The 13,276-nt window shown below is 33.6% G+C and overlaps 1 protein-coding gene across 1 annotated transcript; it reads left to right on the top strand.

Annotated features, from left to right (window-relative positions):
* The first annotated feature begins 7,940 nt into the window (after nt 1–7,940).
* On the top strand, nt 7,941–9,985 carry LOC111022608 (uncharacterized). Its single transcript, XM_088120917.1, has 4 exons — nt 7,941–8,677; nt 8,762–9,236; nt 9,348–9,605; nt 9,722–9,985. The coding sequence occupies exons 1-4, from the start codon at nt 7,941–7,943 to the stop codon at nt 9,983–9,985; spliced, it is 1,734 nt and encodes a 577-aa protein (XP_087977043.1).
* Nucleotides 9,986–13,276: the final 3,291 nt, after the last annotated feature.

Below are 13,276 nucleotides of genomic sequence, written 5' to 3'. Positions count from 1 at the left end.
ACCTAGGCCTTCCATGTCTGGCCCAATTTGAGTCTCTTGTAGTTTCGTTGGGCTTGACTTGATCTTCCCATAACAAGTATATCATAATCCTAGTCCTTGTAGTTTAAATTGTTTTAACGATTTAATCCCTACAATATCGTTTCTTACACATGTAGATTGATAAAATACTTAAGGACTAAATGTGTGTTTATAAATTACAAGGATTTAATTGCTATATAATAGAAATTAGTACTTCACCTTCCCATAACTTTTCACATTCGAGACTAAATCGTTACAAATTATAAATTATAAACGGACGGTAGATCACTGGATATATTCCACACCCAAGTCAAAGGGAATAACGTTTTTGTATCTGAAAAAAGAAAAAAAAAAGAACAATAAGAAAATGACAGAATCTCTAGTGAAAGACAATCTAGGGAGAAGATATATCTTATAACGTTTCGCTTAATAATTTTGAACGGTCGAGATTAAATCAAGTTTCCGTAAATAAAAATAAAAACAATCCAGCTTTGATTAACAGCAGAAAGAATGCTTAACATATTTGCACATTATCACTCCTTGAAAGAATTTGTGAGTTTGTTCCAAATATTTTTAATATTGGAAAGGATTGATTTTTGCTGTAAAAAGAGTAGTAATAACAATTTGATATTTTTAACTGTTGAAATGATTAAGTTATTCCCTTTTACTCCAAAGAAAAAGAAAATATTGTTCAACTGGCCTTTGAATTCGTTATTTAAATAGAGTTATTGTAACGATTGGACTTTTAAGTCGTGAAAATTAAATCGTAGCAAAACGATTGAACATAGAGGTTGGGATGTAAGGTAGGTCGTCCTATTGAATCACTTAAATTATATATTTATTTTCTCGTGTCATTTCTCCAATCCAATCCAATTAAACTTTTGCTATTATGATTTTTTTAGTACTTGTTATTACAATTTATCACATTAGTGGCTAGAACGTTTTGCTGAAATTAATTATTAGAATTGTTTAGATTGGTACGAGAATTTTTAAAACAATATTTTTAGTCTCGAGTTTTCATGTATAAGTCGTTTGGTCTCGAAGTTTTCAAACGTCATGAATTAATCGGTAAGTTTTAGAAAATAGTTAATTTGACCTATACAATTTCATTAGCTATAGTAATAATAACTTTTTTTTAGTCAAACTACACGTGAGGATGAGATAATTCGAAACCTCCAACATTTTAGTGGAGTATGGTATGACAATAATCAGTTGAGCTCGTTAAATTATAGTATTAACCTAACAACTAACCGAATATTTTTGGTTATTAATATATAATACTAATTTAAAAAATGATATATATACACACATACATATACACTAACCTCACATCTCAAAATTAGAAATAAATAATTTTCTATTAATTGTTTAGATTGTTGCAACCTAATTATATGTTTTTTAAAGCTATTTAACTTTTAGAAATAAGAGGTTCGAATTCCAACTTCACTTAAACTATATATATATATAACATACACACATACACTTAAAAATATATTTTTAAATTATTTTTAAATCTCATGTTAATCCCTAAAGTTTCGTATCATTCTCTTTTAATCTAAACTTCAAAATGTATTTCATTTTAGTGTTTTAACTCTCAAAATGTTTATTTCAATTCATATATATTTTTTTAAACTAATTATTTTGCTTTTCTCCATAAATATTAACTGTTTAATAAATAGATAACGTGACTCCAAATATGTGTAATGATATGTTGACACATGAGTATGTAATCGAGTGATGAGTATCCCGTAAATGAAAATTACGTGGTAGAATAATATACCACAAATACCAGAATAATTCGTTTTCGAAAGTTTAGGTAATACCGAAAAGTATTTTTTTAAAAGTGTAGGCACTAGAAGAATAAATATTTTAAATAACCAAAAAACAAAATATAATAAGCTCGAAAGTTCTCAGACAGAATTAGCAAAATTGAATCATCCATCTTGAAGATGATAATAAATATAGTTTGGATCCACAAATTTAAAACATATATATTTTTAAATGTGAGTTAGGGTTCAAATTTTCCTTACATTATTATTATATACTATATATGCACTAAAGTAAGGGCATTTATGAAGGCAAAAGAGACTACAAGATAAGGCAAAGTTTCTGAGTCAGCTCCACAATTTTGGATAATTAAAAAGGGTAATAAGGGAACATATGGACCCATCCTTGTATAAAATAATCTCCACCATCCTCCATATCAATTAATAATATGATTATCTTCATAAATATTTAAATCAAGTATTAATTAGCAAAATCAACCATAATTGAAAGAATAAGATATTGCTTTAAAAAAAAAGAAAGATTAAGATATCGAATTAGGTCCATTAACATAGTAGTAGTTCAACTAGTTAAGACAGATATTTCAAGTAAGAAGTAGTGGGTTCGAATGGTTGGTTTGAATTGGTTTAGATACAAATTATATATGTCTGATGAAGAGGTCATAAGTTCGAAATCTCACACCCATGTACTAAAATAATAATAATAATAATAATAATAATAAATAAATAAATAATGTGCACACTTGAATTTTATTATTGTTATTGTTAAATTCATTATATCTTCATAATAAGTCTTTTATAGGAAAATTATATTGATTTTTTGATATATAAAAAAGAGGACAACTATATTACATGACTTCAAAATTGTCGCAGGGTTTTCATAAAAATAAAATTTCACATCAAACAATTATTTTTAATTTGATGCGTGAAAATAGGTAAGTAGATCTCAAAAATACTAGAGCCTTATTTTTAAAAATTAAGAAACTAAAAACACTATTTTTATACTGTGTTCCTTATTTTGTTATCTACTTTTTTTTTTTTTGAAATATTTTCAAAATCTAAGTTAAAATTTGAAAAACTAAAATGAGTTTTTAAACCATGTGAAAAATATATAAAAAAAATGGTGAGAAGATGAGTATAATTTTTAAAAATAAAAATAAACAAAAATATAATCAAAATAAGGCTTAAAATTTCCATTTTTTTGGAAAATAATTTTAAAATCAATTACTTGAACAATCTGCAACTCAAATATTATATGGTTGTATTATCTTGAATCGATTATCAAATTAGAGTCATCATTGGTATTGGACAAATATGTAATGTGGACGATTGAAGTTGGTCCAATAGGTTTCTCAACTTAACCAAGAAATATTTTGGTTGTATTTGAAAATTTTTAATAATTTTATTTTATAAAAGGTTTAAATTTCATTTTGGTCCTCAACGCTGATGGTTATTTCATCTTGATCCCTCAACTTTTAATATGTTAGTTTTGATCTCTAGTTTTCTTAAAAAGTAATTATTTTAGTCACCAAAATTTTAAAATGTCAATTTTAGTATTAAAACATTAAAAAAAACTATTATTATTATTATTTTGTCACCTAATATTCATTCAACTCTCCAATGTGGCTTTAATGACACTCTTATCATACACCTTCTTAGAAACTTTGCTATCCCTTTGTTAAAATATACTATTTTAGTCCTTGTACTTTGAACTTTAGTTCATATTTTAGTCACTGTTTTTCAAAATTTTCATTTTGGTCCTTGTAATTTCAACTTTGGTTTATTTTAGTTATTGTAATTTCAAATTTAATGTTTGTTTTGGTCCCTATCCTTTTAAAAAGCGATCATTTTGGTCTCTGTTTTCAAAGTTTGAATACAAATTCTACAGATAGTGGAAACCCTTTAAAGTTATAGCTATATTTAAATAAATATATTGGATGTAGTGTCGTGTTGAAATTTGATAAAAAATGAGATTAAAAATAAAATTAAAGGACAAAAAATGGTGACTTTTAAAAATTATAGGGACAAAAATAAATAATTTGAAAGTATAAAGAATAAAATGAATTGAAATTGAAATGATAGGGCGCAGATGAATGAAAGTATATAGGGACCCAACTAAACTAAAGTGAAAAGTAAGACCAAAATAGTATTTTAATCTTAATAGAAAAATATAATTATTTTATAAAATTTTAGGGATTAAAATAAATATTTAAGAAATTTAGAAATTAAAAGGGAATAGAGATTAAAATGAAAAGTTTAAAAGTTTAATGCAAATAAAAAATTTTTAAAATTTAAAGAATGATATTTAAACTTTTTTCTTTTAGAGATAAGTGTTTATTTTATTTGCGAGCACTTTTAATAAGGAATTTTGTAATTGTAACTAAATATTAAAAATAGAAAAAAAATCATTTATTTACTAAAATAAATTTCCCTTTTCAAGAACAGCAAATAAAAAATAAATCATTAAATGGATCTACCATTTTCCAATTATTTTGAAATAATAATTAAAAAAACATTGTTGAATTTGAGAAACCACAAATTTACGAAACTATTGTAATTAAATTACATCGTTGTAACTTTATTAGTTGCAACTTAAAAGATATGCAAACTATTCTTACCTAATATGAACATAAGTCAACTAATTAAATATGATGACTAGCCGTTACATAATATAGTCCGAGCCAAAATACTTCGAATGAGGTAGATGATAGCTCTCATATCTTAATTGATGTAACTTTATCAACTAAACATGATTTGAAACAAAGAAAAACTTTGAAAATGTCTCTTTTTTTACATTTTTCATATATTTAAGTAAATATAAAATTACGAAAATCAGCTCTAAATAAAAGTTGCAAGCAAACTAAACTATCAAGTGTCAAAGATTTAATTCCTTATCCTCACATTTCTCTAATGCTTTTAAATAAAAAATTGTAACATGTATTTACTTTGAAATGAGAATCGAGAATAGGAATTATATATATATATATATATATTTTTTTTTTATTCCCCTTGATGTTACTTACCATGAATACCATTTTACCCAAGTAGTTTTCAATATTGCCACATGATAATTACTTATTTCAAAATGAACCCTTTAATTTATTTTTTCATTTTAAAAAATATTTTGACAATGGTATTTTTAAAAAATAAAATAAAAAAAACTCAAAATTTTGTGTAAATTTGTTTCTTTTTCCCCCTCTCATATTTTAATAGAAATATATACTTTGACTAATTAAGCTATGAAAAATAGTTATTAATATATAATTCAATATAATTGTTTTTAGTACAACAAGTGAGAGTAGGAGATTTGAACTCATAACCTTCCGAATAAAAAACAGATGTCAATTATTGTCGAGTTAAACTCAAACAAAAATGTCTTCAAACTCCCTCTGCCAAACAACTCCCTCTGCCAAACAAAGAAAAAGTCTGATAAAATGGCAAATACGAAATATATTTACATGCAACGGGTAGTTTTGGAAATGAGATGGGAGGTAGAGACACTTGTCAAGATTTCCGCAATAGGCTCATCTCAAATTCATTCCCTTAAGAAATTTCATTAATTTATTCTCTTTCCCAAATTTTTAGGATCCACAACATCTTACAATTTACATTTTTCCAAGGTTCAAGGTATTTTTTTTCCTCCTTACTTTTATAATAAGGTTCAAGGTATTTGGTTCTTGAGATTATTCAAATGGTATGAATTCAAAGCTTAGCTAAGGTTTTTGTGCAAGCATTTATATATGCTAAAGTTTCATAGTTGGCAAGCAAGATTCATTTGCCAATGCATTGCACAACAAAACTCCACTATTCATGGGCATCAAATTTAATAACAATTCCTCTCACCACTTATTTTAATTGTGATGATTCCATGGATAAAGATTTATTTTTTTTTCATAACTTTTATGTAAAATAAAAAACATAAAGAGTAATAATTGCAATTTTTTTGGTGGAAAAATTGAAGATATGAAGATGTGAATTGATTCTTCTATCTTTGGAACATGCATAAATAGGGATTAGGGAATGGAATTTGATGGTCCCAAATAATAATAGTGACATATTAATAGAATGGGAAAAAATCATATCAGTTTTTATCTTCTGCTTTTAATTTCATTAGATAGATAGTGTACTTTAAATTTTGTTAAGTACCAATATTTATCACAAGTTTTAAAAGGTGTTGTAATTTTTACCTTGGATAGATTTTCATCTTAAAAGTTTTTGAAAAAATTATTATCATGAATTATAAAAGATATATTTGTTATAAAATTGATAAGATTCAGAAAAAAAAACGACAATAGAGTAATTTTTCTTTTTAATTTTCTAAGTTATTACATAATTATTTAATGGTCAATTTTGTTCCGAACTTTATTTTTATTAAATTAGTGAGTTTGGAGAGTTATTATTATTATTATTATTATTATTATTATTATTTTGTTAAAATTAGTAGGTTAATCAGTAGGTAATTGTAATACTTACTTTTAAGTTGAGTTGAATTTGAAAAAATTGAAATAATTAGTGAGTTTGGAGAGTTATTATTATTATTATTATTATTTTGTTAAAATTAGTAGGTTAATCAGTAGGTAATTGTAATACTTACTTTTAAGTTGAGTTGAATTTGAAAAAATTGAAAGTTTATGCTGAAAATTGATACTGTAATTTTTCCTCTAATAATATATACAAGGAAAAAGGGGAATTTGACCAATTTGACCTAAAAATGTTTTAGGTTTGCTCAAATGACCCAAATTCAGATTTTTCACTTATATGACCCAATTCCTCTTTTGCTTACAAATCAAGGTCCGTGAAATGATGAAACTGCCCCTGCTTTATATAAAAAACCTGACAATTTATAGCTCTAAAAAAACTCGACGGAGATCGCATAGAACTCGACGGAGTTTTTAATATATTTCACCAACCTAGATTTTATTAGTCACCAACCTCTTGTACGATCATTAATGCAATTAATTTCATTCGAAATGGATCAGTTCTTTTTTGTACTTTTCTTCATCCGCAGAGAACAATTACTTTCAGTGTTTGAAACGTGCCTTTCGTCATTTTCAAACGATCAGGTTAGTTTTTTTTTGTTTTCAAACTATAAGTTATATTTTCTAAGTGTAAAGGCATCATTTTCCCTTCTTTTTAAGTTTAAAAACATTGTTTGCTGGTTTTTATCCGTTGAGAGTAAGAGAACGAGTTGTATTTATAATGTAGTTTGGTTAATCTCGGGTGAGTTGCATAAGAAACTCGATGGAGTTGTGTGAATCTCGAGGGAGTTGCGTAGAAACCCAGTCGAGTTTTGTAAATTGGTGGAATCCCGAGGGAGTTGTGAAGAAACCCAGCCGAGTTTTGTAAATTGGTGGAATCTTGGTAAGGTATGGTAGATTGTTGAAACTCGAGGGAGTTTCATAGGAACCCCGCCAAGTTTAGGAACAAAATTTCCTGATCGAGTTTGGTAGATCCCAGCAGATATTTCAAAACTCGAGGGAGTTTTGAACGAACCCCGCCGAGTTTAGGAACAAAAATTTCCTGGTCGAGTTTTCGTATATCCCTGTAGAGTTGTTGAAACTCAAGGGAGTTTGGTACGAACTTCGTCGAGTTTAGGAAAAAATTTCGCAGTCGAGTTTTATTAGATCCTAGTTGGGACTTATTTCTGAACCTATTATTAACTAGAGATATTCTATATTTTTCTTGCAGAATGCGTCGCCTATTTGTAATATACGGGGGTAAGTGGAACGAGGTAGGAACTGTGTACGAAGGTGGCGTTATGGGAGGGTTGGACGTTGATGAAACGATAACATATACTGACCTGGTAAATGCCTTGCATAGGCTCATGAGGGTTGATCCTGACAAGTTTAATATTGTTATAGAATGCATGTATGAATTTGAAATGCAATACGAAGTTCCAAAGTACTTTATCTTTGATGATAGTAGCCTAAGATTCTATTTGACTGGCCCTCCAGACCCTTCTCAAGTGTCGTATGTATCTGTCTTATCGAAGGGAACATACGGTAGTGGGAACAAACCAGGAGATTCGTCCTCATTCTCATACTATCCAAGTCAAAAGATCCCATCTCTTGGCCCTTCAACTTCTATTAATTCCCCCTACCCCCCTTATTCCCACATATAACTCCCTTGACCGACAACATGGTCCCGTGCAACCTAAGCGTTGATGATCCACCTTATTACGATGAAATGTACGAGAATGAGGTTGAATATGATATTCGGAATGAGGAGGAGTATGATCTTCATGAAGACGACGTTCTGCATAGGGTTGAGGACGAGGATGATCAAGCGGAATCTGAGTTTGAGGGTGAACATGGGCATGACAATGACAACGATGATGAGATTAATGATCAACCCGATAATGGATCCGATCAACCTGGTAATGAAGATGAGCCTGTCTTCGAGGTGCAATCAGTAAGTGCAAATGCACATACTCATACTGTTCAGAAATTGCCTCATTGTTCAACACAGAATATCACATCTACAGATGCGGGAGATTATGTCGGTGACATCGCCGTTGGGTGTATTTTTTGCTCAAAGGATGAGCCCCGCTTCAAATCGTCGGGGTTGGCAATGAATCTTAATTTTGAATTTCGTGTAAAGAAATCCACGAAGACTTTGTACACAGTTGGATGTACTGAAGTAGGTTGCAAATGGGGGTTGCGTGTGAATAGGATCAGAGGTGCTGATTCGTTCACCATTTCGAAGTATACCGATGTCCACAACTACACACGGGAGGTACTCAACCATGATCATAGACAAGCAGGAAGCTGGGTGGTTGGTCAGTTACTCAAGGCAAATTTGGAGGATGTAAGTAGACTGTATAGACCGAAAGATATAATGACTGACATTCGAAAGCAATATGGGGTCAATATTAGGTATGAAAAGGTATGACGTGCGAAGGAAGTCGCATTGAATATATTGATGGGATCACCAAAAGAATCATATAATTGTTTACGTAGGTATGGGGAGGCATTAAAAGTTGTGAACGCTGGTACGGTCTTTGAAATGGAATTGGAGGAAGACAAGTATTTCAAGTACGCATTCATGACCCTGTGTTGTTGTATTAGGGGGTTCTCTAGTTGCATCCGCCTAGTACTTGTGATAGATGGTGCACATTTGAAGGGGAAATACAAAGGGATTATCTTTACTGCTTTTTCTGTTGATGGTAATAATCAGATCTATCCAATAGCTTTTGGAATTGTCGATAAAGAAAGCGATGCATCATGGTCCTGGTTTTTGGAGGGGTTGAAACATTTTATAGGAGAGGTGGATGGATTACTGTTCGTATCAGACCGACACGTTTCCATTACGAAATCGATCCGAGAGGTGTTTCTAGAGGCTGTACACGGGATTTGCATGCATCACTTGTCCATGAACATGAAGGACAAGTTCAAGAACGATGACATGCAAGGAATGTTCATTTTGGCAGCAAAGGCATTTTAGAAATCCGATTTTAGGTACTACTTTTCACAACTGGCAGGCTTCCCAGACGTTCAGAGGTACTTAGAAGGAACCGGTTTTGAGAAATGGACACGTGCATTTTAGCCGAAATTGAGGTATGACCAAATGACATCCAATAACGCAGAGTCAATGAATGCAGTCCTCTCCCATGCACGTGCTTTGCCAGTTACCGCGCTTCTTGAACAGGCGCGCGATCTTGTTCAACGATGGTTTTACGAGAGGCGAACTTACACATCTAGCAGAGAGACAATTCTAACTGACTACGGAGAGACAAATATGCGGGCCGTAGAGAACCTCTCTCGAACGTACTCCATAACACCCATTGATCTGCACGAGCTGGAAGTACACGATGGATTTAAATTTATCGTGTGAATTTAAATGCTAGGACCTGTGGATGCAAAGAGTTCGACTTCTACGAGCTTTTATGTTCGCATGCTATTGCTGCGGCAATGTTTCAGAATGTCAACAGGTATTCTCTATGCTCGTCTGCATACAACCTCCAAACACTAATTAACGTGTATGCCGAACATGTGTATCCTCTCGGGGATGAGGAAGATTGGGTTTTACCTGATAATTTCGTCCACCGAAACATTGAGCTGCCGAAGATAGTACAGAGAGTAGGGAGAAGACAGACCGTACGTATACCGTCGGCTGGAGAGACTCGCCAAGTCCACAAATGCAGTCGTTGTGGAAACACCGGAGATAACAGAAAAACATGTTGACAGCCGCTTAGAACTTCAGATAGTTAGATATACGCGTTCATTTTTTACGTGATTTTTGTAAGCTCAGACATTTGAAACTCAAGTTTCTTAAAGTTATTGAATACTTTCCTAAGTTTCTTTACATTATTTTTTAGTATTATTCAAATCACTTCTGAATGCTTTGAGTAAAAAAATGCATGATCTGGAAAAAAGCTCGGGGGAGATCGGTTGAAACTCGGGGGGGTTTAGACGGTCGTGTCCTCTAATGTTCTGGAAAAAAACTCGGGGGAGACCCAGAAGAACTCCGCCAGGATTTCGTTTGATATTTCAAAACTCGGGGGAGATCGATATAAACTCGGGGGAGATTTTGACCAGTGTGTATATATTCAAAGTCAGTAAAATATTTGGATGGAGATTTATAATATGTTGCTCGGGATTTCAGCCAGCTACTTGTAAACAAAAAAATGACCAATACAAAAAACATTCATAACAAATAAAGGTCAATTTCCGAATAAAAATTCAACGCATAAAATATCGAAAGAGAAAAAGTTCAATAACTTGAGGTAATCAAAATACCGGTCTGTTCGCTCATATTTGAACTGCGAACTGCCTCCTAAATAATAACATTCTATCCTAAATTAGGGTTCTTGTTTTAGAACCCGTTACGTCGTATTCAAAAAATTTTACAGTAAATATATCACAATCCCCATCACCGTCCTGTTGAGGTGCTGACACCACCCGCCGAGCGCGCCACGACATGATTGAGAGACTTGGGCGAACAGACATCATCCTGCAGTGATGCAGTAATGCTGGTAAAACTGTCCGCATGGGATTCAACGCCGCTTCTAACTCGGCGTCCGACGTTAATGACAGGAGGGAATCCCACACGACCAACTCACCCTCCTCGAAATCGACACGAACCATAATCCAGTGGTTTCCTCTAATATTCACTGGCATGTAGACTGCGTCCACGTCTTTCCATGCATGGTCGTAGTCGGAGTGTGTTCCGTATACGTAGCTTAATATGGACTTCGCGTTTAGCTCCCAATTATACTTCATTCTTGTTCGCACGGAAAAAGGTGTCTGAAGTTCTTCATATGGGCCGTCCGTCCTTAGAAGGAAATCCTGTAGCCAGATGAGACATGATTACCAACTATTCCTCTTTGCAATTAAGTATGTACAAGTTTGTCTACATACCATAAAGAGTATGTCGACGGTGGTAAATTTCCGAGAACATAGGTCCGTCCGCTGCGTGAGCTTCTTGCTCGTGAACATGAAGAGTGTATCGATAACCTACGCATATATGTAACATATCATATGAAAATTAAATAATGGAACTAAACACCGAATGATATTTAATCTTTAAGAACCACATACCTCGCCAGATAACCATTTCTAGGGAGTCAATAGGCCGACGAACCATGACTTCTGTCGATTGGCATATACCGTGCTCCGCGATTTACACTTCAGATCGTCCATCTATGTCTGAAAATTGGCGTCTGCTTCAGAAGGTATCTCCCATAAGGGGTCGTAGGCTAAGACCTTTCTCTTCTTACCGCCAACCACTACTTCGTACGACTTACGAAGTTTCCATGGAACTTGCCTCTTTCGAGACCTCGACGAACTTTCGGAGTATGAAAATCAGCTCGTGAGTCTCGAGACTGACTAGAAGCTACCACCGACTCCGCTTGCGAGTGCACGTCGATCGGTGGATCCTGAAACAATACAGAGGGTCAGTACATGCAAACGTGGGCCATAACATATGACTTAGTATACACACCTTCGAAGAGACGATATTAGCGGTGACCGTGTTGATAGGCAGGTCCTTATCGTCGGGTTGCGATGCAAGAAAATTGTCTGCGACCACCACCTCACTAGTACAGGCATCGAGACGGTGATCCTGAAGATCGATGGCCGGGTCCCTATCACTGGTACCTGCGTCCGGTATGGGATCCTGGATATCGATGGGCGGCACATCTCGTTATGTACATGCGTCCGAGTCCCTATCACTAGTACAGGCATCGGGCAGAGGATCCTTTGGAGCCACGACATCAACGGTGGTTGGTCCAGATTCGACAACTGAATGAGGCGATTTCCCAACCTTTTTCGGTGTCGCATCGATAACGTCCTGCAAGGTTTCGGCTTTATACTATACATCTATGAAACTATTACATAACAATAACTGAAAAAGCAATGTTATTACCTCCAAATCGTTCTGTTCCGGTTCTGCAGATTCCAGATGCACATTTCGTTGCGTTTTCTTAAGCTCGTTTAGATCAACGGCCACACCCTGTTACGTTCAATACAACCCATTATAACTTCACGTGTAAAAGTAGTATAACTTGAATCGAACAAATACCTTAGAAAGATGCCTTAAGTACTTCCTAATCGCCTTTAGGTCATCTTCCATCCCATCTAAACACCTGTCCATTCTTGCAACTTGCTGATGAAGACCTTCAAGAGTTATTTCGGTCTGCCCCTTCTCTGCGTCCTCAACAGGAACAGGCTTATCCACTTCAGGAACAGGCTCTGCGTCAGCTAATGGTCGTTCGATAACTCTTTTCATGAAAGCCTTCTCTTCATCGGACGCATGTAGCTGTACAGTGACTCTCGCCTGCATAAGAAAATACATTCACATGTCATGCAAGTTCAACCACAAATTAACTTATATAATAAATAATATTAACGTACAGTTGAAGATCAGAATATATCACTCTCAAGAACGATATATGCAGTCGAATGTGAGCACGACCATCTCAGAATGAGCGGGATTGCGTCACTCTTGCTAAGACTGGCAACGCGTCCGCTCAGTGATGATATGCACTCGTACGCCCAAACCTAATCAATAATCAATTAAAACTTTTTTCTAATACAACACTATACGAACTTCATTAAAAATTTTATAATACATACCTGAAATGCATATGGAAACCCATATAGACTATACGAAGGCTTTAGCTCGCTCTCCTTCCCCTTCTTCTTTATATACAAGCCACGACGTAGGCTTTTCATGGTCTTTTGAAAGACATCAATGCCCCAATCGTAGTTGCAACATAACTCCCAGTCATCTACAACTCTGAAATAGCTGGTGTCCACCAGTTACCTCTTCTCTCTCCCCATAAGTGCAAGCTCCATGAAGTAGACCATACTAACTTTGACAGCATCATCGTCATTTTCAAATTGTGCTACCTCGTATATCGCTTCAAATTCACCTACCGTGAGGTCTACGCTATCCTTAAAATATAGAGATCGTAACCTTACAGGGTGCCCACCTTTCTGATTCGTCCTCCTCCCGTACTTCAGTCCAATTAT

This window comes from Momordica charantia (assembly GCF_013281855.1).
Source record: "Momordica charantia cultivar OHB3-1 chromosome 2 unlocalized genomic scaffold, Mcharantia_2.0 BLBB01000002.1, whole genome shotgun sequence".
NCBI classification, from domain to species: Eukaryota; Viridiplantae; Streptophyta; class Magnoliopsida; order Cucurbitales; family Cucurbitaceae; genus Momordica; species Momordica charantia.
Note: the sequence above shows the minus strand (reverse complement) of the source record. Positions and strands in the feature narration are given on the sequence as shown.